Source organism: Pseudophryne corroboree, chromosome 3, assembly GCF_028390025.1.
Source record: "Pseudophryne corroboree isolate aPseCor3 chromosome 3, aPseCor3.hap2, whole genome shotgun sequence".
Classification (NCBI taxonomy): domain Eukaryota; kingdom Metazoa; phylum Chordata; class Amphibia; order Anura; family Myobatrachidae; genus Pseudophryne; species Pseudophryne corroboree.
Genome location: NC_086446.1, coordinates 573668568 through 573691563, shown reverse-complemented (window position 1 = coordinate 573691563; position 22996 = coordinate 573668568). Strand labels below are relative to the sequence as shown.

Genomic DNA, 22996 nt, shown 5'->3' with positions numbered 1-22996 from the left:
ATCTTCATTCCGGGTATGGACAACTGGGAGGCGGACTTCCTGAGTCGTCACGATCTCCACCCGGGCGCTCCTCCGTCTGGTGTTTCAGCACACCATCGACCGGTGGGGTTGCCCACAAATAGACTTGATGGCTTCTTGTCTCAACAAGAAACTTCCCTGGTATTGCTCACGGACCAGGGACCCTCGGGCAAGGGCAGTGGATGAACTGGCGTTGCCTTGGCCTTACCGGCTGGTCTGTCTGTTTCCTCCGATTCCGTTGCTCCCAAGGGTGCTAAAGCGAATCACTGTGTCCAGGCAATTCTGATTGGCATCGGAGGGCGTGGTACGCGGATCTTCTTGAAATGTCCGTCGAAGACCCTTGAGCTCTACCACTAAGAAGCGATCTTCAACAAGGACCGTTCGTATACCCGGACTTACAGCGACTTCGTTTGACGGCATGGAGGTTGAGCGGAACATCCTAGCTCACAAAGGCCATTCCAAGAAGGTTATTGCTACCATGGTTCAGGCCAGGAAACCTGTGATGTCAAAACACGATAATCATATCTGGAGGATATATGTCTCTTGGTGCGAGGAACGCACTTATCTGCCTACTGAGTTTCACTTGGGACGTTTCTTACGTTTCCTGCAGGCTACTGTGGATAAGGGCATACGTCTGGGTTCCGTTAAGGTCCAGATTTCAGCCTTCTCCATTTTCTTCCAGAAAAAAATGGCAGTGTTGCCAGAAGTTCTTGCAAGGGGGACCTTCTTGCAAGGGGCACTCCACATACAACCTCCTTTTGCGCCGCCTACAGCACCATGGGATCTGAATGTAGTGTTTGTGAATTTCTACAGTCCTCCTGGTTTGAACCTCTAATGACGGTAGAGGACAAGTACCTCACGTGGAAGACGGTGATGTTACTGGCCCTGGCTTCAGCTCGACGTGTCTCAGAACTGGGGGCCTTGTCATGTAAAAGTCCCTACTTGGTCTTTTACGAGGACAGAGCGGAGCTCCGCACTAGGCAGCAGTTCCTGCCGAAGGTTGTCTCTGCGTTTCACTTGAATCAGCCTATTGTGATTCTGTCTAGGTCTGGCGCTTCTGCTCCTCTGGAGGCATTGGATGCTGTGCAAGCCTTGAAGATCTATGTCAAGAGAACGGCTCGGATCAGAAACACAGATTCTTTGTTCGTGCTGTATGATGCACAGATAAAGGGTTGTCCTGTTTCAAAGCAGTCCATTGCTCGTTGGATTAGGCTTACCATTCAACAGGCCTATGTGTCGGCAACCTTACCTGTTCCTAAGTCTCTGAAGGCCCACTCTACGAGATCAGTGAGTTCTTCCTGGGCGGCTGCCCGTGGAGTCTCGGCCTTAAAGCCAAGCTAACCAAAAATAAAACCAGGAACAGCAACCGCTGAACCAACAATACTTAACCAAATAATGGTACAGGAAGAAACGAAGCACTGGGCAGGCACCCAGTATCCTCTACGGACTACGAGAAAATAATTTACTGGTAGGTAATTAAAATCCTATTTTCTCTTACGTCCTAGAGGATACTGGGGTCCACATTAGTACCATGGGGATGTACCAAAGCTCCCAAACGGGGTGGTAGAATGCTGAGGTCCCTGCAGAACTGATTGACCAAACTGAAGGTCCTCAGAGGCCAAAGTATCGAACTTGTAGAACTTGGCAAACGTGTTCGAACCTGACCAAGTAGCTGCTCGGCAGAGCTGTAAAGCCGAGACACCCCAGGCAGCCGCCCATCAAGAATCCACCGACCTAGTAGAGTGGGCCTATACAGATTTGGGACACGGCAAACCTGACGTGGAATAAGCATGCTGGATAGTAAGCCTGATCCAACGTGCAATAGTCTTCTTTGTAGCAGGACACCCAATTTTATTGGGATCATAGAGAACAAACAGCGAGTCAGATTTTCTGTGACGAGCTGTCCGCTTCACATAGACCTTCAAAGCCCTCACAACATCCAAGGACTTTGAAGTAGCAGAGGTGTCTGTAACCACCGGCCCCACAATAGGTTGGTTGATATGAAACGCAGACACCACCTTTGGAAGAAATTGCTGACGAGTTCTGAGTTCAGCCCTATCTTCATGAAAAATCAAATAGATTGTAAGCTTGCGAGCAGGGCCTTCCTACCTCTGTCTGTCTGTGTATTTGCCCAGTTTTGTTTTAATACTGTTCTAATTGTAAAGCGCAACGGAATATGTTGCGCTATATAAGAAACTGCTAATAAATTAAATAAAATAGGGGCTTTTGTGAGACAACGCCCCAAGCTCCGACACATGCCTTGCAGAAGCCAAGGCCAACAGTGTGACGGCCTTCCCTTGTAAGAAACTTGACGTCAACGTCCTGTAAAGGCTCAAACCAATCCGATTGCAGGAACTGCAACACCACGTTGAGATCCCGAGGTGCCGTAGGAGGCACAAAGGACATTTGGATGTGCAGAACCCCCTCAAAAATGTCTGAACCTCAGGGAGAGAAGCCAGTTGTTTCTGGAAGAAAATGGATAAGGCCGAAATCTGGACTTTTATGGAGCCCAAGCGTAGGCCCACATCCACACCTGACTGCAGAAAAAGGAGAAAACATCTCAATTGAAATTCCACCGCAGGAAATTTCCTGTTCTCACACCGTATTTTTACCAAACATGGTGGTAATGTTTAGACGTTACCCCCTTTCTGACTTGGATCAGGGTTGGAATAACCCTATCCAGGATCCCTTTCCGGGCTAGAATTTGACGCTCAGTCTCCATGCCGTCAAACGTAGCCGTGGTAAGTCTTGATAGACGAACGGCTCCTGTTGGAGAAGGTCCTCGCGAAGAGGCCTCTAGGAGCATCTCCAGTAAATCTGCATACCAAGCCCTTCTTGGCCAGTCCGTAGCAATGAGAATTGCTTGAACCTTTTCCCTTCTTATTCTTTTGATAATCTTTGGGATCAATGGGAGTGGTGGAAACGCATACACCATCTGGTAGACCCATGGAGTCACCAGAGCGTCCACTGCCACTGTTTGCGGGTCCCTCGACCTGGAACAATACCGCTTGAGCTTCTTGTTGAGACGAGAGGCCATCATGTCGATTTGTGGCATTCCCCACCGAAGTGTCAAGCACCCGAACACCTCCGGGTGGAGGTAGTGTCTGCTGAGGAAGTCAGCTTCCCAGTTGTCTACTCCCGGAATAAAGATCGCAGACAACGCCACAGCGTGTCTTTCTGCCCAGAGGAGAATCCTTGTTAGCTCTGCCATTGCTGCCCGGCTCTATGTTCCGCCTTGACAGTTTATGTACGTTACTGCCGTCACATTGTCCGACTGAACCTGAATGGCTGTGATGCGATGCCTGTAGAAGGGCGTTGTATATGTCCCTTAGTTCCAGAATGTTGATTGGAAGAATGGCTTCCTGACTTGACCATTTTCCTTGGAACTGTTCCCCTTGGGTGACTGCTCCCCAACCGATGAGGCTTGCGTCTGTGGTTAGCAGAATCCAATCTTCAATCCCGAACCGTCGGACCTCATCTGGTGAGAATTCTGAGGCCACCACAGAAGAGAAATCCTGGCTTTTCGCGACAGATGGATCCTCTGGTGCATGTGAAGATGTGATCCGGACCAGATCCAGCTGGAAGGGCCTTGCGTGAAACCTTCCGTACTGCAGCGCCTCGTAAGCGGCTAGCAACTTTCCCAGAAGACGAATGCATAGATGCACCGAAGTCCGGGTTTGTATTAGAACATCCCGCACCATCGACTGGATCATCAATGCCTTTTCCAATGGAAGGAATACCTTCTGCGCCTCCGTATCCAATATCATCCCTAGGAACAGAAGCCTCCATATTGGTTCCAGATGAGATTTTGGTAGGTTCAAAATCCACCCGTGATCTGGGAGTAGCCGGTTAAGAGGGCAATGTTGACTAACAACCTCTCCCTGGATGGTACCTTTATCAGCAGATCGCCCAGGTATGGTATTATGTTCACTCCCCGTTTGCGGAAGAGACACAATTTCTGCCATTACTTTGGTGAACACCCTCAGTGCCATAGAGAGGCCAAATGGCAGGGCCTGGAACCGGTAGTGACAGTCCTCTAATGCAAACCTTAGATAAGACTGATGAGGTGGCCAAATCGGAATATGAAGGTACGCGTCCTTGACATCCAGAGACACCAAGAATTCCCCCTCCTCCAGACCTGAGATAACCGCTCTCAGAGACGCCATCTTGAACTTGTACACCCGTAAGTACGGGTTCAACGGCTTGAGGTTTAAATTGGGCCTTAGAGATTTGAGAGTGGTCTCAATCTTACGGTCTGCAGCATCCTTCAAGGAAGCTGCCCCAGGAACAGGTAAAACTATTATACGTGACAGCCTAGAAACCAATGTGCCAACTATCGGTGGGTTTTCTATCATCCTGAGGAAACGGGAAGGATGTAAGTAACCGTTTTGTGATCCTAAACTTCTTGTCAGGATTTACCCAAGTTGCTTCAAATAGGGAATTTAACTCCTTAGATGCAGTGAAAGTATCTGCATGTTTACATTAAAATAAGATTCCTCATCTTCCTCTGTCACTTTATCAGGGATGTGCAGGACATCTCTAATAGCTTCTATCAGGGCCTGTATTACCTGTGTCAAAGCTGCATCCCCCCCTCCCGGGTCCACCTCACCCTCCTCTGGGTCTGATACATCATCATCATCGGTATCAGCCTGCATGATTTGGGCCAGAGTATGTTTCTCTGGACAAATGGCAGGGGTCTGAGAGGCTGAAATGACCACTGAATCTCTATTCATTAGGTCATCAACAGATTGCCTGAAGTATTGCGTCTCCTTCTCATTTTGGGATAATTTATTCGAAATATTTGAAATCATCCCTTTTAATTAATCTAACCATACTGGTTCAGATCCACTAGCCTGAGACTGTGTACATGGCAGTGATCCCCCAGATTGAGAAAAACACTCTGCTGTGCATGATACACACTCCTTTGACATAATTAATGTGAAAGAAACACACACAGGAAAATGTGGTAAAACACAATTAACCCACACAGAGCCCTCTAGGGAGAGAGAGTATAATGGAGCCAGCCACACAGCGCCCCTATAGCTAAAGTACAAGTTCAGCTGGGTCGCAAACCAAGAACCCTTAATAGGGTTTAGTATGCCAAATATTGCTTTCCCCCCAAACCCCCCCCCCCCCCCCCTTTGCTATGACACCCTGGTACCGCTGAGGTACTCTGGAGTCCTTGTGGAGGAGCTGTGCTTCCCTGCCAGTCTGTCCGTGTATAGCTGCAGAGGGAAAATGGCACTGGTGAGCTGCTGGATCCGCTCATAGTGAAGCCCCGCCCCCTTAATGGTGCGGTGTCTTCCCATTTTTTTTATACTGTCTGAGGTAATTTCTGTTCTACAGTGGGTTAAAACCCATGTAGAATTGCTGCCAGTGTGAGGATATGTTTATTGAGGCCTCAGCACGCCCCTCACAGCGGGGGACACAGCACCCTGCATGTCTCTGGAGCCGCAGCCTGCTTATCAGCGCTGCGCTCCTACCCCTTGTGCCGTCATTACAGCTGGCGACCCGCTAACCTAACCGGGACGCTGGCCACCTACTCACCACTCTTCTTACTTCTGGCTCTGTTAGGGTTGGCGGCGTGCTGCGGGTCTGTACGCTTGCCGTGGTGGGGCTTGCGAATAGGACCCTCAGGAGCTCAGTGTCCTGTCAGCGGGGAACGGGACCAATTACCCCCCCTACGTCCCACGAAGCAGGCAGTCTGGTGCCAGCCAGACCTGCCTGAAAACAATAAAGAAGAAAATAAATGCAGAAAACTCTTCAGGAGCTTCCCAAGCGTGACCGGCTCCTCCGGGCACATTTTCTACACTGAGTCTGGGAGGAGGGGCATAGAGGAAGGAGCCAGCCCACACTATCAATTTCTTAAAGTGCCCATGGCTCCAAGTGACCCGTCTATACCCCATGGTACTAATGTGGACCCCAGTATCCTCTAGGACGTAAAAGAAAATACGATTTTAATTACCTACTGGTAAATACTTTTCTTGTAGTCCATAAGGGATATTGGGCACCCGCCTCAGTGCACTTACTTTTCTGCAGGTTCTCTTTTATGTGTTTACCTGTCCAGCTGTTGCTGTTACCAGCCACTGCTGTGCTTTCTTTATAGTTTTGATGCCCTTTGCTGGTAGTACCCCAGTACCACACTGTTATGAGTATTGCTGTTGCAAACTGTTAAGATTGAATAAAATTTATGTGTGCATATGTTTTCATCATAACATGTATCTATATATCATGCTTATGTATATACTGTATATGACCATGTGTAGCAGTAGGATGAGGGTACTGGCACATGGTCCATCCCCTACACTTTTGTGCAAACCATCCTAACTCCATAGGGAATAATCCCTATTTAGAGATGCATAATAACCACTGAACACACTGCAGGTCAATGGACCAGGGGCACAGACAATTCCCCTATGTTTCAGAGGACTGATTAACTGTTCAAATGATTATATGCCACCACAGGGTAACTCTTAAAGGGGGCAAGTGACTTTCAGCCACATGCAGTAGCTACTCAAAGACTCTCTGTTAGAAATATGGACCAGTACAATGGTGTGCTTACACCTGGGGTACCAGCATTGTGGAGGTTGATCCACACTGATCTAGACATTATCCAGAGAAAAACAAAATGTGGTGAGAAGTACTGTATATGTGTGAAGTAGCAGATTTGCCAAGCTATAAAATCTCGGATGGCAAGTGGGATGTCCCCTGATCTTATTGGCTGTGTGTAGATCAGTGGTACCCGCTACTTCTGCACTGACAAGGGTTGGCTGTTGAATAGTATGCTACTAGTGGTGTATGACAAGGGTTGGCTGTTAGGCTGAATCCTGCTTATTGGGTACCATGTGGGGTTTCTATAGGCTAATATCTGCTAGTGGGGTATCACCTGGGTTGGCTGTGAGTATTCTGCTAGTGGTATATAATGAGTTGGATAGTATCCTGCTAGTTGGGTATCTGGAGTTTGTTTGGCAGTATTTTGGTACCAAGGCAACCATCAGCAAATGTGTAGTATCCAACCAGGCTTTGTAAACTATACATAAAATGTATAAATGTGAATAAAAAGCATATCAAACTGCTCCATACGGCATACAGCAACAAGTAGCAGCTTCCCGGCCCAACCACGGCTCATACCGTGTGCTATAATGTGAATTTCGGCTCATTTTGTGTGCTGTAATGTGAATTTCATCTCATAACGTGTGCTATGTGTGAATTTCATCTCATACCGTGTGTTATAATGTGAATTTCGGCTCATACAGTGTGCTATAATGTGAATTTCGGCTCATACCGTGTGGTATAATGTGAAAGGGGCACCAGTACTAGATAGTATAAGGGGGGGTCCTACTATTGTGGTGCATAATGTGTATAAGGGGTATATGGTTTGGTAAACTACACTGAAGGACACGCCCCCTTTTGAGTGGCCATGCCCCCTTTTCTGGAGCGCGTGCGCATTCGGTGCGCGCTTAGTTACAACCTTCACTTTTCCATACCCCACTTCAAAATTTCCACTTCAACCACTGGTTGTGTGTATGATGTACGCTTGTATGTTGTTATATTATTAATTATATTTGTAAGAGCATAGACTAAGAAGTAGGAGGAGTCAGGAATAGTAAGGGGAGGAGTCACCGAGGTGGGCCTGTGTTCTTAAAAAATGCCAGGGTCTATTTTTAGTCCCAGTCCGGCCCTGATAGTGTCCCTTCTATGTATACTGTGAGGCAGACACCTCCTATATATTGCAGATCATTCTCGACGACATATTCTGTGGGGTTTTATATTCATATTCACACGTTCTGTGGTGCCAGGTGAATTTTTATATATTTAGTGCCAATACTTATACCACTTACTGTAACCAGAGATGGTCGAAGACCTTGGTAAGAACCGTAGAAAGGAACCAGCAGATCGGAGTATAGACTTGAAAAGACGCTACACGTTTAGAGTGAGATTGTGAATGTGGAAAAGCCTGAAAGCCCCCTCTCTGAGCTGCAGTGTGGCCGTCATATTGCTGCTGCTGCTTAGTAGGCTGCGTACAGAGCTCACTAATTAGAGCATAATGCTCCGTCTCTGGCTTGGCGTGATTTTTGAGTGTTTTTGTGATGTTTGGCAGAGCTCCCAGTGCATCCTGCTTCAATCTACAAGCAAATAAACTGCAGCTTTTCCTATTTCAGCCTGTGACATGAAGTGTAGTAGGAATGAGGTTAGAAGTTCATATCTCTCTCTATACCCATTCCACAGCCGCCATATATCTGCTTTCTCTACACACCGCACATAGCAAGTAGCAACATAAGCAAATGTACATATTACATTCCTGCCATAATGTCTTGTATCATTTAATATGCATGTTCTCTTTAGCCTATGGCATTCATGCTTCCGGTCAGTGTATATACTACACGCATACATACGCAGGGCCTGAATCAGAGATGGACCTGATATTTATGCAGTTGAGCGATTAGCATGTTGCATCATAGTTTTGCGATGGCGATCGCAGTGAGGATTTATAAGCAAAGCGAGAGATAGGCAGGGACCGCTTGGGGGCCGGTTACAGGGAGTGGCGGTTAAAGAATTCAGAAGTGCCGTATTTTCAGGGGGCGTGTCTCAGCCTGTGTACATGCTGTTATGTGTTTCATGTTGGAACAAACGTAACAATGTTTAATCCTGTATTGTATGTATGTATGTATGTATGTATGTAAGTGTTTGAACACAAAGTGCAGACTGATATGTGAAGGTGTCTGACAAGGACCCTGTCCGTGCTTCTTAGCTGCGTCTCACGGCGGTTACAGCGCACTTCAGTTGACATGAATGTAAATGATGAACTGCGTTGACACATACAGTACATTGAAAATCACATGTTAAATACGTTAAGAAGGAAAACCCATACAGTCTGATTTGGTTTTTGTTCTTAGCAGTTTTACATGAGCTTAACTTGCATTAAAAATGCCTCTCAAAGAATGGTAGATGGTTTGTACGGAGTTCCATGCTACAGTTACTGTAGACTAGGAAAACTGCCGGTTAATGTGGAAATGCAGCCTGTAATCAAGATCAGAAGAGGAAAGCAATGGTTTATTTGCTGGATCAGTGTCCTTTCACACCTACAGTGCACGGTTTCCCTGGGTTACTGGGAACGGTTTCTCGCCCTAACATGCTATAAGTAGACCTGTGAATAGCCACTAGAGAGAAACCACAATAAAACTTGTAGCTCTCATGCTAGTTGTTATTAAACTTTATTTATAGGGTGCCTCAAATGCTCCACAGTGCAGTACAGAGGGCAAAACAATATGACCCTACAGGGGACAGTACAATACAGTAGACGGGTTACAAATATGCTCAACATTGATGCAAAGGGTGCAATAGAAATATTCAGCACAAGCTGATAGATCGTCTGAAAAAACAAAAACAGCAAAGGAGTACAGTCCGGGGGCAGAGAGCCCAAGGAGGAGGTGTAGCGGGTAGCTGGTGTGTAAGAGAAGTAGGTAATAAGTAGAAGGTCCCTGCTCATGGAGCTTTACAGTCTAAAGCTTACATTGTACAATTATTGTATTGCATATATGCATGACCGATCCAAAAGTGCTGATTGGTTGGACATGCCGGACTGTTCAGATGTCCGTCTGGTGCTGTATTTTTTTTAAGTAGCAATGTGGCCACATCGGGCAGTGTTGGCACTGCTGCAGCCGACTTCACAGTGGAGGAATGAGGAGATATCTTCTTTCCAGGTGAGGAACGCAGCGATCCTGTGGCCATACACTGTGAAATACCTCTGTGTATGCCCATAATATCTGATGGCCTTCAGGCTATCAGGTAAAATGACAGGCATTTTATCTGACCGTGTATGCCCAGTATTGCTCTCAAACATGCAGCATACACCAAATGTGTCTTGTGCGGTCCATTCCTGTCACCTACTTATTTCTCTGTATGAATCTTGCAGCAATTTCATTATTTATTTATTTATTTATTGTTCTTTCTCCCTGTTGTCTGTACACCCCCTCTTCTGGTTTTCCCACAAGAAAGTGGTATGTACCCCTGGGACATGATCAGGTTCCCCACAGCAGTAAAGGCTAAATGCTAATCCATAGAACAATTTAATAAACTGTGTATAGGAGTCGTGGCACATTGAATGCACTTTGAGTACCAGCTGCCGACAATCCAAGTGTACATCGGTTCTGACAAATGCCCTTATAGATTTTCATATTTGTGTTACATCAAGTTCCTATGAAGACACGTATGCATTTGGTGTCTTGCACTAGACTCTGCCACATAGGACCCCTCCCTTTCTTCTATGCATAAACTAGTGTAATGGCGGTTGAGTCAACACCTTTGGCATTCATCCATGTGTAATCTTTCCTAGAGGACAGCTGCTTCTGATGACCACAGCTCAGACTTGGTATTAACCAAATAACCTAGTGTGAATGCTTAGCTGTCCGAGTTAACAGGCCTAAAATGTGTGGACTAATTATAATGCACTTACGTGCTATGCAAAAGTAGCAGTATGTTAGATCCCCTTCCCTCCTCACCTCTGCCTCGACAGTCACAGGTGGGTGCTAGTGTCGGTTCTCAGCAAATCTGCACATAGACTGTTTCCTGGGCATGCACAAGACCAATTTGACATGGAAACCTGTTAATTTATACTGTGTTTAGCAATGCTGTAATGCTATTAGTCCAGAAAAAGTGCAGTGCTTCCCATGTCTGTCTGTGTGAAAGCTCTGGTCTAACAGAGATTGACTTCATCTGCAAAGGATGCACAAGTAGAGCGGAACGCAGCCTTCCCCTTTCCACACTGAAATATTCAGTACGGCACCATGGCGAGGTCATGAAATATTCACTGCTTCTAGCTCTGTAATGTCATGTTAATGTAAAAGAAAACAGTGCTCTACATCAAGCGAATGTGAATTGTAACCAGAAAATTGGACCCATGTCTCAATTCCCCCAGCACCTGCACCACCTCGCCCTATATACCATCTTTTATCTGCCTGCAAGATACATTAATAATGAATAAGTGTTTATACAAGCAAGTGCTTTACTTAGGAGGTTTAACCTAGATGACAATCCCTGCGTGTGTCTGTTACAGATCAGCATCTTCATGACACATCTCTCAAACTACGGAAATGACCGCCTGGGGCTTTACACCTTTGAGAGCCTGGTGAAGTTTGTGCAGTGCTGGACCAACCTCAGGCTTCAGACTCTACCACCTGTCCAGCTAGCAAAGAAATACTTTGAGATCTTCCCCCAAGAGAAGAACCCTCTGTGGCAGGCAAGTGCATTTGCTGATTATGGAATGTTTCTGCTGCCTTGTGTTTAACAGGTGTGTCACGTTACATAGCAATCTCTATCAGCTTCATTCCAAAGGTCACAGCTGCTGGGCACCTTCTGGGAGCTATCCTGTACAGAGCGTGAGGCAACGATTCTCAGAAATACCTCAGTGCTAGAGTCAGCCCTGTCTACTGTAGAATTTGCAAAAACCATTTAGTCTCTATGACTGTAGAAGTTTATGCAGTGCAAGATTAGTTTTATTGTTCAGACGTGTCCTCATCGCACCAAACAGCCCATTCCCTGTGCACCACATTCCATGATAGACAGCTTAAACCAAGCATATTTTTTGCCCACAAATACGTCTTAGTCGTGATGCAGCATTGGTTAAGATACACCAGAAAACTGTGCAGATTAATTTCATACAGTATGCAACACTTGGGTGGTCTTCAGGTTGCCGACTGTCGGGATCCCGGCGCACCGTATACCGTCGCCGGAATCCCGACAGCCGCATAACGACCGTTTTTCTCCCTTGTGGGGTTCCACGACCCCCTTGGAGGGAGAATAATGCACCACCGTGCCCGCAGTGTGGCGAGCGCGCAAGGGGCTCATTTGCGCTCGCCACGCTGTCGGTAGGTCGGCGGTCGGGCTTACGATGCTGGTCGCCGGGAGCCCGGCCGCCGGCATACCATACCACACCCGCAACACTTGTATATCTGTGTGTAACAGAGATTGAATCTGTAGAGGAAGTGCTACGATGCAGCAGACATGGCTTTTGTCCATGCCAAGTTCTGTTGTACTTAGTATGCAGACTCAGTCATGCACAGATAGTGTCGCATATAACAGTGCAGTCTTCTGGTGCTTCCTAGATGCGATGCATTTTCGGGTGAATAAGATACATGGCGCAAGCAGAGTTCAGGTGTCTCGTGGCGCATGGCGTATTGAGGTTAGGTGTATGAGGTCACATCTGTCCTTTACAGTATGTAAAACTAACACACTGGGATGGCGTGCAGGCTTACACTGACGTTTACACAAAGGATGAAATTCAGTTGTTATATCTATCCCGGTATTCCATCTAAAGTGACAGAAGATCGCGGGGTAATATTCAATTGATCTTATGTGCATATCGCGCCCACTGTGGTCGGGTTTAGTCACATAAAGTGACTACACCTGACTAAACTAATGGGCGAGATGCGAAAAGTCCCATTTGGACGCCCAGATGGGTCACTATTTGAGCATTTCTGCTCATCCACCCCCGGGAGTAGCAAGCTGAAATGCTGTTATCGCGCTTGTCGACAGAAAAAAATTCAATAGCTGCTGGCGGGGGGAAGGATGGGGGGGGGGGGGGGATAGACAATTAAATCTCGCCCAAAGTATTTTACAGTGTAACTAGTGGTTACACGTGAGTAACACCAGGGATCTATGGTGTGGCTTCCCTGCTGGGAAAAGTGGGCACTGCAAAACAGCACACGCATCTTTGTTAACGGCATCTATCTTATTTCCCCCCCAAGAGATCCATGCAGAAATCACATCATAGCTAGCTGACGTCTGATCTCCTAACAGGGAAATCTCTTGCTTTACCTGCATTACTCTCTTTCTGCCACCAGATGACATTGTGATGCAGTAAATTCGTTATATATGGACTTCTCAGTGTGCATGCATATACATAAGCATTCTACCATACTGGTAATGTAACGTGACCTGCTGAATCACTGCACTGTACACTCTTTCCTCTGTATGCCCATCTTCCCTCGATAGGACACTGTGCAGACGCTCAATGTTGCCACAGGCACCGCATTAGAGCAGCAGCAGGCTGGGGTCTCCTCTTTTTTGCCACCTGAAAGACACATAGGGGTCTTTGTACTAAGCCTACTAAGTGATAAAGTGGATGGAGATAAAGTACCAGTCTATCAGCTCCTTACTGCCATGTTACAGACTGGGGGGGGGTATCCTTTTACCTGTGGTAAATTAGCACGGGTAATTGTCTCACCGGGGGCTATTCAATTAGCCCCGATAATCCGGCGGGTCCATGGCTTATTGAGATTTTGTTTTACTTGCCTCATGCAGGCGAAACTAAATCCCTGAAAACAGCCCCGTTTTGCTGCGGCCGGCGAAAACACACTGGTCTCATTGAACCTGGGTGTTTTCGGGAGACAATGTCTTTTCATTCGGGCGACCTAATAGAATAGCCAAAAATAATTATTGGAGAGTTATCGTAAAAAATTGTGAAAATCATTTGTTTTTTGCTGCCGGTATTTTCTTAGCAGCTAATCGGATACCTTCCTGTGTTAGAAAAATAAGTCTGCAGCTGGTTGGTAATTTAACTTCGTTTACTTTATCTCTCTCCTAGGCTTAGTACTTAGACTGCTCAATCTGTTCAAACACCTTTCCACACAGGGCCTTGGGGCTGTAGCACACACCAACGTTTTATAGCATGGAACACATAGTATACACATACTGTATGTTACTGACCAAGAATAAAGGTGATGTTTATCATGTGTTATCAAAATTCAACTCTCAAATTTGTGCCAGACTCCAACCCCCCCCCCCCCCCCCCCCCCCCCCGCCCCCTTCTTTCTATTTGTCTCAAGAAAAAATCTTCAGGCATACATACTATACACAAATCTATGCTATATCCAGGGCTTTGCCTTTTAAAAATTACAATTCCAAGTTTACATTAGGAAAATGTAGAATGTTCAGTGCCGTGTTTCCCGTGCCTGCAAAGATCCACTTACTGCTGGTTGTGTCTTGCTTTATATACTGTACCTTATAAACCTCCTCCACCACGGAACATATATATTGGACTGTGCTATTAATAGTAATAATTGAAACACCATAGCTTGAACAGACATTGTGGAGATTGCCCTTTCCTTGTCCCACTCACTGACCACTTACCTCCCGGCGATTTTATGTTCTCCTAGAGACTCCACACTCATACCTGGCTCTGGGATTAAAGCACTGTGAGTGCTTCTGGGGTCATACTGTTGATGGCCAATCACTTTACCTGTAACGTCTGTTCAGATATTACTATACAATACAGAAAAGGTCATGGCATGGCTAACATGATCTAACATTGTACTCTGAGACCAAGGCAGACGAGCAGTTCGTTGTTTTACATAAAGACCTCTTGTCAAAGGATTTGCACACAGTGTTTCTTGAATCTCACGTAATGGTCATATATAAATGTTCTATATATAACATACACAGACGTTGCTGAACCTCAGCATGACCAAGTCCCTCGCTGCGCTGCCCTTTACTCACTTATGCAGTGTGTACATTGGGTGTGGCCAGAAGCAATGTGTAGTTTTTGTCATTGAATGTATAAAGTAAGTGTACATACGTTTATTCTATGGCAAATGTCCCCCATCATGGCTCTGCTCTGATCAGCCATCCCGTATTCATGTGTTGTTTGTGTTTTGTTTGTTTTAGGGGATTTTTAATGTTCAATCCATTTAAGTATTCATTATATATTAAGAGAGCTCTTCTGTGTATTAAGTAGATAGCTAGCAGATATATAAAATATATATGTAGATCACACTCAAATTGTAAATATTTCATTCAGCACAATCCCTTACAACTGCCAATAAACTGTCTAATCATGCACTATGAAATGGAAAGACCCTGGAGTCTCTAAATGGACAATACGGTATATCCCCATATACAGGGTATAGAGTTATAAAAACAATTTATGTGCATGCAGATGATCTCATGTGAGATTTAGGCACAGAAGGGCTCACAGAGGTTCTGTTGTCTTACTTAGAACCCATGTGATGACAAGCGGCATAAAGACATCTGGTCTAAGGAGAAGACGTGTGACCGGCTACCCAAATTCCTTGTTGTTGGACCTCAAAAGACAGGTAAATGCATAGCCCATTCCATGCAACACCTGTATGACGGGAGATTAACAATACCTCCTCATTGTAATTTGCTTTCATTATTTCACAGGCACAACTGCCCTTTACTCATACCTGAGCATGCATCCAGCAGTCACCAGCAACTTCCAGAGTCCGGTCACCTTTGAAGAAATCCAGTTTTTTAATGGGGTGAACTACCACAAAGGCATTGATTGGTAATTGTGCTGTAATCCAATACAGGCCTATCTTTTGTTTTGTCTAACGACCAAATGACACCCATGCATCATGTCGTGTTCCTTCCTTCTCTTCCAGGTACATGGATTTTTTCCCCATACCTTCTAATGCCAGCACAGACTTCATGTTTGAGAAAAGTGCCAACTATTTTGACACCGAAGTGGTACCGAAAAGGTCTGCCGCTCTCCTCCCCAGAGCCAAAATGATTGTCATCCTGATTAACCCTGCTGACCGTGCTTACTCCTGGTACCAGGTAAATGACTAGTGGATCCTATACTACTCCATAGCACTTGTGCCACCAAATGTAACCTAAAATGCCTGGTAAGATTGTAGATAAGATTTTGTATTGACCTTTTCTCTAACGTCCTAGTGGATGCTGGGGACTCCGTAAGGACCATGGGGAATAGACGGGCTCCGCAGGAGACAGGGCACTCTAAGAAAGAATTAGGACTACTGGTGTGCACTGGCTCCTCCCTCTATGCCCCTCCTCCAGACCTCAGTTAGAATCTGTGCCCGGACGGAGCTGGGTGCATTTTAGTGAGAGCTCTCCTGAGCTTGCTAATAAGAAAGTATTTGATACCCCTTTTCCACTAGCTCAAAAAACACGGGTAAATGCACGGGGGCGCGCATTTACCCGTGTTTTTGGCAAGTGGAAAAGGGTCAACCCGGATCAAGTGACCCGTGAATCCTACCCGGCTATTTACCTGGGTAGGACACGGGAATGATCCGGGTAGGGTTCTAGTGTAAACGGGAGCCGTGTCGATGCGACACGGCTCCCGTTTACACTGTATGGAAGGGCGGCGCTGGGAGATCATGTGATCTCCCTGCGCCGCCCCTGCCGCGTCACTAGAAGCGTCACCAACCCGGCATATGCCGGGTTGTGACTGCTGATGGGAAAGGGGACGAGCACGGGTCGCAGCAGGGGGCAGCTCCCGTGTCAGGCTCCCGGCTGCGACCCGTGATCGTAAGTGGAAAAGGGGTATTAGTTAGGTATTTTATTTTCAGAGAGCTTCTGCTGGCAACAGACTCTCTGCTACGTGGGACTGAGGGGAGAGAAGCAAACCTACTAACTGCGGCTAGGTTGCGCATCTTAGGCTACTGGACACCATTAGCTCCAGAGGGATCGAACACAGGAACTTAACCTTGGTCGTCCGTTCCCGGAGCCGCGCCGCCGTCCCCCTCGCAGAGCCAGAAGACAGAAGCCGGCGGGTGAAGCAAGAAGACGTCAAAATCGGCGGCAGAAGACTCCTGTCTTCATATGAGGTAGCGCACAGCACTGCAGCTGTGCGCCATTGCTCCCACACACTCAGGTCACTGTAGGGCGCAGGGGGGGGGGGCGCCCTGGCCAGCAATTGAGTACCTCCTGGCAAAATAGGGCATATATACTGTAATATGCATGAGCCCCCGCCATTATTTTTACACAAAATCGTGGGACAGAAGCCCGCCGCTGAGGGGGCGGGGCTTCTTCCTCAGCACTCACCAGCGCCATTTTATCTCCACAGCTCCGCTGAGAGGAAGTTCCCCAGGCTCTCCCCTGCAGAAGCATAGAAGAGGGTGAAAAAGAGAGGGGGGGGCACATAAATTTGGCGTAAAAACAATGTATACAGCAGCTACTGGGTTAACATTAAGTTACTGTGTTATTCCTGGGTTAATAGCGCTGGGGTGTGTGCTGGCATACTCTCTCTGTCTCTCCAAAGGGCTTTGTGGGGGAGCTGTCTTCAAATAGAGCATCCCCTGTGTGTGTGGTGTGTCGGTACGTGTGTGTCGACATGTCTGAGGTAAATGGCTCCCCTAAGGAGGAGATGTAGCTAATATGTGTTTGAGAGGGTGTCTCCATCGACAACGCCGACACCTGTTTGGATATGTGTAAGTGTTAAGGTGAATTTATTGCACAAAAGATAGAGAACAGACAGCAGATCTACACATGTCTGTCCCTATGGCACAGAGACCTTCAGAGTCTCACAATGCTCACTATCCAAAATAATAGACACTGATATCGACACGGAGTTTGACTCCTGTGTCGACTACGATAATGCAAAGTTACAGCCAAAGTGGCAGGAAAGTATTCAATATATGATTATTGTAATAAAGATGATTTGCATATCACTGATGACTCATCTGTCCCTGACACAAGGGTACACATGTTTAAGGGGAAGAAAGCTGAGGTAAATTTCCCTCCTCTCATGAGGAAAAATACCGGGAATCTCCAGACAAGAGACTGCAGCTTCCCACAAAGAATTCTCAGGCAGTATCCTTTCCCCACTAGGGCCAGGATGTGATGGGAATCTTCCCCTAGGGTGTCACGTTTGCCCAAAGGGTAGCCCTAGCTATTCTCAGGGATCCTGCAGATAGCGTGCACATTTTGATACACTACTCAGACCGGCGATTGTGTCGGCATGGGTTTATAGCGCTGTGGCGGCGTGGACAGGTACCTTATCAGCAGAAATTGAGACCCTAGTATGTATACGTGTGTGTCTGTGTGTGTGTGTGTGTGTGCGCATATATATATATATATATATATATATATATATATATATATATGTGTGTGTATGTATATATAGACTAAACATGCTGTCTTAAGAGATATATCATAAAACATGCCCAAAGAGACATGAGTATACTGGGTCCTAGAGGCAAAGCTATGTCGATTTCTGCTTGACGTGTCCTGTAGAATATGCAATGGACAGATGATGCCAACTTAAGTGGCATATGGAAGGCTGAGTATTGTGTGGAGAAGGGTTCTCGGACCTGGTCTCCACAGCTATAACTGGTGATTCTGATATTTTGCCTTATATTCCTGCACAGCCTTGGAAAGCACGTCATTATCAAATGCAGCCTTTCGAACAAAGAAACAAGAAAGTCCGAGGTGCGTCCTTTCTTGCCAGAGGCTGGGGCAGAGGAAGCCCGCTGCACAACACAGCTAGTTCCCAGGAACAAAAGTCCTCCCCGGCCTCTACGAAAATCCACCGCATGTCGCGGGGGCTCCACAGGCGGAGCTAGACCCGGTAGGGGCACACTTTCGTAAGTTCAGCCACAAGGGGGTTCACTCCCTGTTAGATCCCTGGGCAATAGATATTGTGTCTCAAGGATACAAGCTTGAAAAAAAAAAAGATGCCTCCTCACTGACGGCCCTGCCGGCTTCCCCCCACGAGAGGGAAACAGGGTTAACTGCAATTCACAAATTGTATCTTCAACAGGTGGTGGTCAAGGTTCCCCTCCTTCAACAAGGAGGGGGTTATTATTCGACCATGTTGTAGTCCCGAAACCAGATGGTTCGGTCAGACCCATCTAGAATTTAAAATCCCTGAACATATACTTGAAAAGTTCAAGTTCAAGATGGAATCGCTCAGAGCGGTCATCGCAAGGGAGGGGGATTTTATGGTGTCTCTGGACATAAAGGATGCTTACCTTCATGTCCCCGTTTATCCACCTCATCAGGAGTACCTCCGATTTGTGGTACAGGATTGTCATTACCAATCCAGACGTTGCCGTTTGGTCTGTCCACGGCACCGAGAATATTTACCAAGGTAATGGCAGTAATGCTGGTGCTCCTGCAAATGCAAGGAGTCACCATTATCCCATACTTGGACGATCTCCTCATAACGGCGAGGTCCAGAGAGCAGTTGCTGAGTAGTGTAGCACGCTCTCGGGAAGTGTTACAACAGCACGGCTGGATTCTGAATATTCCAAAGTCGCAGCTGATTCCTACGACGAGTCTGCCCTTCCTGGGCATGATTCTGGACACAGACCAGAAGAAGGTTCTTCTCCCGACGGAGAAGGCTCAGGAACTCATGACACTGGTCGGAGACTTCTTAAAACCAAGACAGGTGTCGGTGCATCACTGCACGAGAGTCCTGGGAAAGATGGTGGCGTCATACGAGGCCATTCCCTGCGGCAGGTTCCATGCGAGGACCTTTTCAATGGGATCTGTTGGACAAGTGGTCCGGATCGCATCTACAGATGCATCGGCTGATCACCCTATTCCCCAGGGCCAGGGTATCTCTTCTGTGGTGGCTGCAGAGTACTCACCTTCTCGAGAGCCGCAGGTTCGGCATTCAGGACTGGGTCCTGGTGACCACGGATGCAAGCCTCCGAGGGTGGGGGGCAGTCACTCAGGGAAGAAGTTTCCAAGGGCTGTGGTCAAGTCAGGAGACTTGCATTCACATCAATATCCTGGAACTAAGGGCCATATACAACGCCCTAAGTCAAGCGGAGACCCTGCTTCGCAACCAATCGGTGCTGATTCAATCAGACAACATCACAGCAGTGGCTCATGTAAACTGCCAGGGCGGCACAAGGAGCAGGGTGGCGATGGCGGAAGCCACCAGAATTCTTCGATGGGTGGAGAATCACGTACGAGCACTGTCAGCAGTGTTCATTCCGGGAGTGGACAACTGGGAAGCAGACTTCCTCAGCAGGCACGACCTCCACCCGGGAGAGTGGGGACTTCATCAAGAAGTCTTCACGCAGATTGTAGGTCGGTGGGAACTGCCACAGGTGGACATGATGGCATCCCGCCTCATCAAACAGAGGTATTGCGCCAGGTCAAGAGACCCGCAGGCGATAGCTGTAGACGCACTGGTGACACCGTGGATGTTCCAGTCGGTTTATGTGTTTCCTCCTCTTTTTCTCATATCCAAGGTGCTGAGAATCCTAAGGAAAAGCGGAGTGAGATCAATACTCATTGTTCCGGATTGGCCAAGAAGGACTTGGTATCCAGAGCTGCAAGAAATGCTCACAGAGGACCCATGGCCTCTGCCTCTAGGGCAGGATCTGTTGCAGCAGGGACCTTGTCTGTTCCAAGACTTACCGCAGCTGCGTTTGACGGCATGGCGGTTGAACGCCAGATCCTAGTAGAAAAAAGGGATTCCGGATGAGGTTATTCCTACGCTGATCAAGGCTAGGAAGGACGTGACGGCTAAACATTATGACCGTATACGGCGGAAATATGTTGCTTGGTGTGAGGCCAGGAATGCCTCTACAGAGGAATTCCAGCTGGGCTGTTTCCTTCACTTCCTACAGTCGGGAGTGACTTTGGGCCTAAAATTGGGGTCCATTAAGGTCCAGATTTCGGCCCTATCCATTTTCTTTCAAAAAGAACTAGCTTCTCTACCTGAAGTTCAGACGTCTGTAAAGGGAGTGCTGCATATTCAGCCCCAGTTTGTGCCTCCAGTGGCACCTTGGGATCTTTACGTGGTGTTGAGTTTCCTGAAATCACACTGATTTGAGCCGCTTAAAACCGTGGAGTTAAAATATCTCACGTGGAAGGTGGTCATGATATTCGCCTTGGCTTCGGCTAGGCGTGTGTCAAAATTGGTGGCTTTGTCACATAAAAGCCCCTATTTGGTTTCCATATGGACAGGGCAGAATTGCGGACTTGTCCTCAATTTCTGCCTCATGTGGTGTCATCTTTCATATGAACCAACCTATTGTGGTGCCTGTGGCTACTCGTGACTTGGAAGATTCCGAGTTACTGGATGTAGTCAGGGCTTTGAAGGTTTATGTAGCCAGAACGGCTAGAGTCAGGAAAACTGAGTCGCTGTTTATCCTGTATGCATCCAACAAGCTGGGTGCTCCTGCTTCAAAGCAAACTATTGCTCGCTGGATCTGTAACTCGATCCAGCAGGCTCATTCTGCGGCTGGATTGCCGCTTCCAAAATTAGTAAAGGCCCACTCCACAAGGAAGGTGGGCTCTTCTTGGGCGGCTGCCCAAGGGGTCTCGGCATTACAGCTTTGCCGAGCGGCTACTTGGTCAGGTTCAAACACCTTTGCAAAGTTCTACAAGTTTGATACCCTGGCTGAGGAGGACCTTGTGTGCTCATTCGGTGCTGCAGAGTCATCCGCACTCTCCCGCCCTTTTGGGAGCTTTGGTATAATCCCCATGGTCCTTACGGAGTTCCCAGCATCCACTAGGACGTTAGAGAAAATAAGATTTTACTTACCGATAAATCTATTTCTCGTAGTCCGTAGTGGATGCTGGGCGCCCGTCCCAAGTGCGGACTTCTTCTGCAATACTTGTATATAGTTATTGCTTAAATAAGGGTTATGTTATGGTTGCATCAGGTTTGTCTGATGCTCTGTTGTTGTTCATACTGTTGACTGGGTATGTTATCACAAGTTATACGGTGTGGCTGGTATGAGTCTTACCCTGGATTCCAAAATCCTTTCCTTGTAATGTCAGCTCTTCCGGGCACAGTTTCCTTAACTGAGGTCTGGAGGAGGGACATAGAGGGAGGAGCCAGTGCACACCAGTAGTACTTATTCTTTCTTAGAGTGCCCTGTCTCCTGCGGAGCCCGTCTATTCCCCATGGTCCTTACGGAGTCCCCAGCATCCACTACGGACTACGAGGAATAGATTTATCGTTAAGTAAAATCTTATTTTTTATCCTGGTTTTATAAAGCCCCAACATTTTATACAGCACTTTACAACTCCCTAAAAGATGAGAGCAGAGTATTCAAGTACAAACCACGAATAAAGAGGACCCTGTTGGTGATTGCTGTTAATGTAATGTGAGAGATAATACATTAAGGTGTTGGCTGCATTAGAGTGAGCTGGTTATAAAAGTATCTTGAGTGGAATAACCGCGGCATATATACTGATGAACGTTTGCAGAGCCTGCTGGATGGGGGAGTAAGGCAGGGTCCTCTAGGGAAGTTATGTAGTGAGATTTTATACTGACAATCTCGGTGTGCCATCTTTTCCCACTGTCCAGAAAGCACAACAAAAGATATACTACTTTTTTTTTCTGGGGGGGGGGGGGGAGAGAGTTAACAATTTTGTAGGTACTATATAGATAAGAACCGTACAAGAGAAGGATAATTGCTAAAGCAGTACTTATGTGTTAATGACAGGCAGTGACACTTTCTGATCCTGTATTCTCAATCTGTAAACCTCACGGTGTAATATTCATGTGTTTAAATTGAATGTAGTGGAAAGGCCCTTAAAGGGTAATAATGGCATTGTGTGTCCAGGCATTCTCTCCCTTTAGTACTTTCCGTCATTAGCCTTGGTGGCCAGTGTTTGCGCTTGCTGTAAAGCTCATTATTACTAAACCTACAATGGCAGGGACCTGCAATAGTCTGCAGAGGATTGAGCTCATCTTTCTTATTGATTTAATATTTCCCAGTCACCTTTGCTAAAAGCGCAGAACAGTAATTGGTTTTCTTGGTTGCTCACAAAAGTGGTATACTGTGCTCTGTCTGGTAGGGCGTACTTATGTTCTATGGGGGATTTTTATTCTTTGAATGAATATGAGCAACATTTCTTCTGTATTTTCTATTGTCATTTCATGTTTGATAGAAGTGATGACTTCAGAGGTAGTGATGGCCCCGGAATGGTCTGTCGGCAATGGTGCCATCAATACTTTATATCTGGTGCTTTTCTACACTATTAAACACAATTAGAAAGGGAATTTTCAGGACATACATACAAATGCTAATGTATTTGAAAATAAGAATTTACTCACCGGTAATTCTATTTCTCGTAGTCCGTAGTGGATGCTGGGACTCCGTAAGGACCATGGGGAATAGCGGCTCCGCAGGAGACTGGGCACAACTAAAAGAAAGCTTTAGACTACTGGTGTGCACTGGCTCCTCCCACTATGACCCTCCTCCAGACTTCAGTTAGGATACTGTGCCCGGAAGAGCTGACACAA

General features: G+C 46.8%; 1 protein-coding gene across 1 annotated transcript in view; it reads left to right on the top strand.

Annotated features, from left to right (window-relative positions):
* NDST2 (N-deacetylase and N-sulfotransferase 2) overlaps nt 1–22996 on the top strand; it is a 337717-nt gene that overhangs the window by 298880 nt on the left and 15841 nt on the right. The window contains exons 7-10 of the mRNA XM_063961347.1: nt 11075–11257; nt 15014–15110; nt 15199–15322; nt 15420–15594. Coding sequence (XP_063817417.1) covers nt 11075–11257; nt 15014–15110; nt 15199–15322; nt 15420–15594 — 579 coding nt within the window. The remainder of the gene's footprint in view (nt 1–11074; nt 11258–15013; nt 15111–15198; nt 15323–15419; nt 15595–22996) is intronic.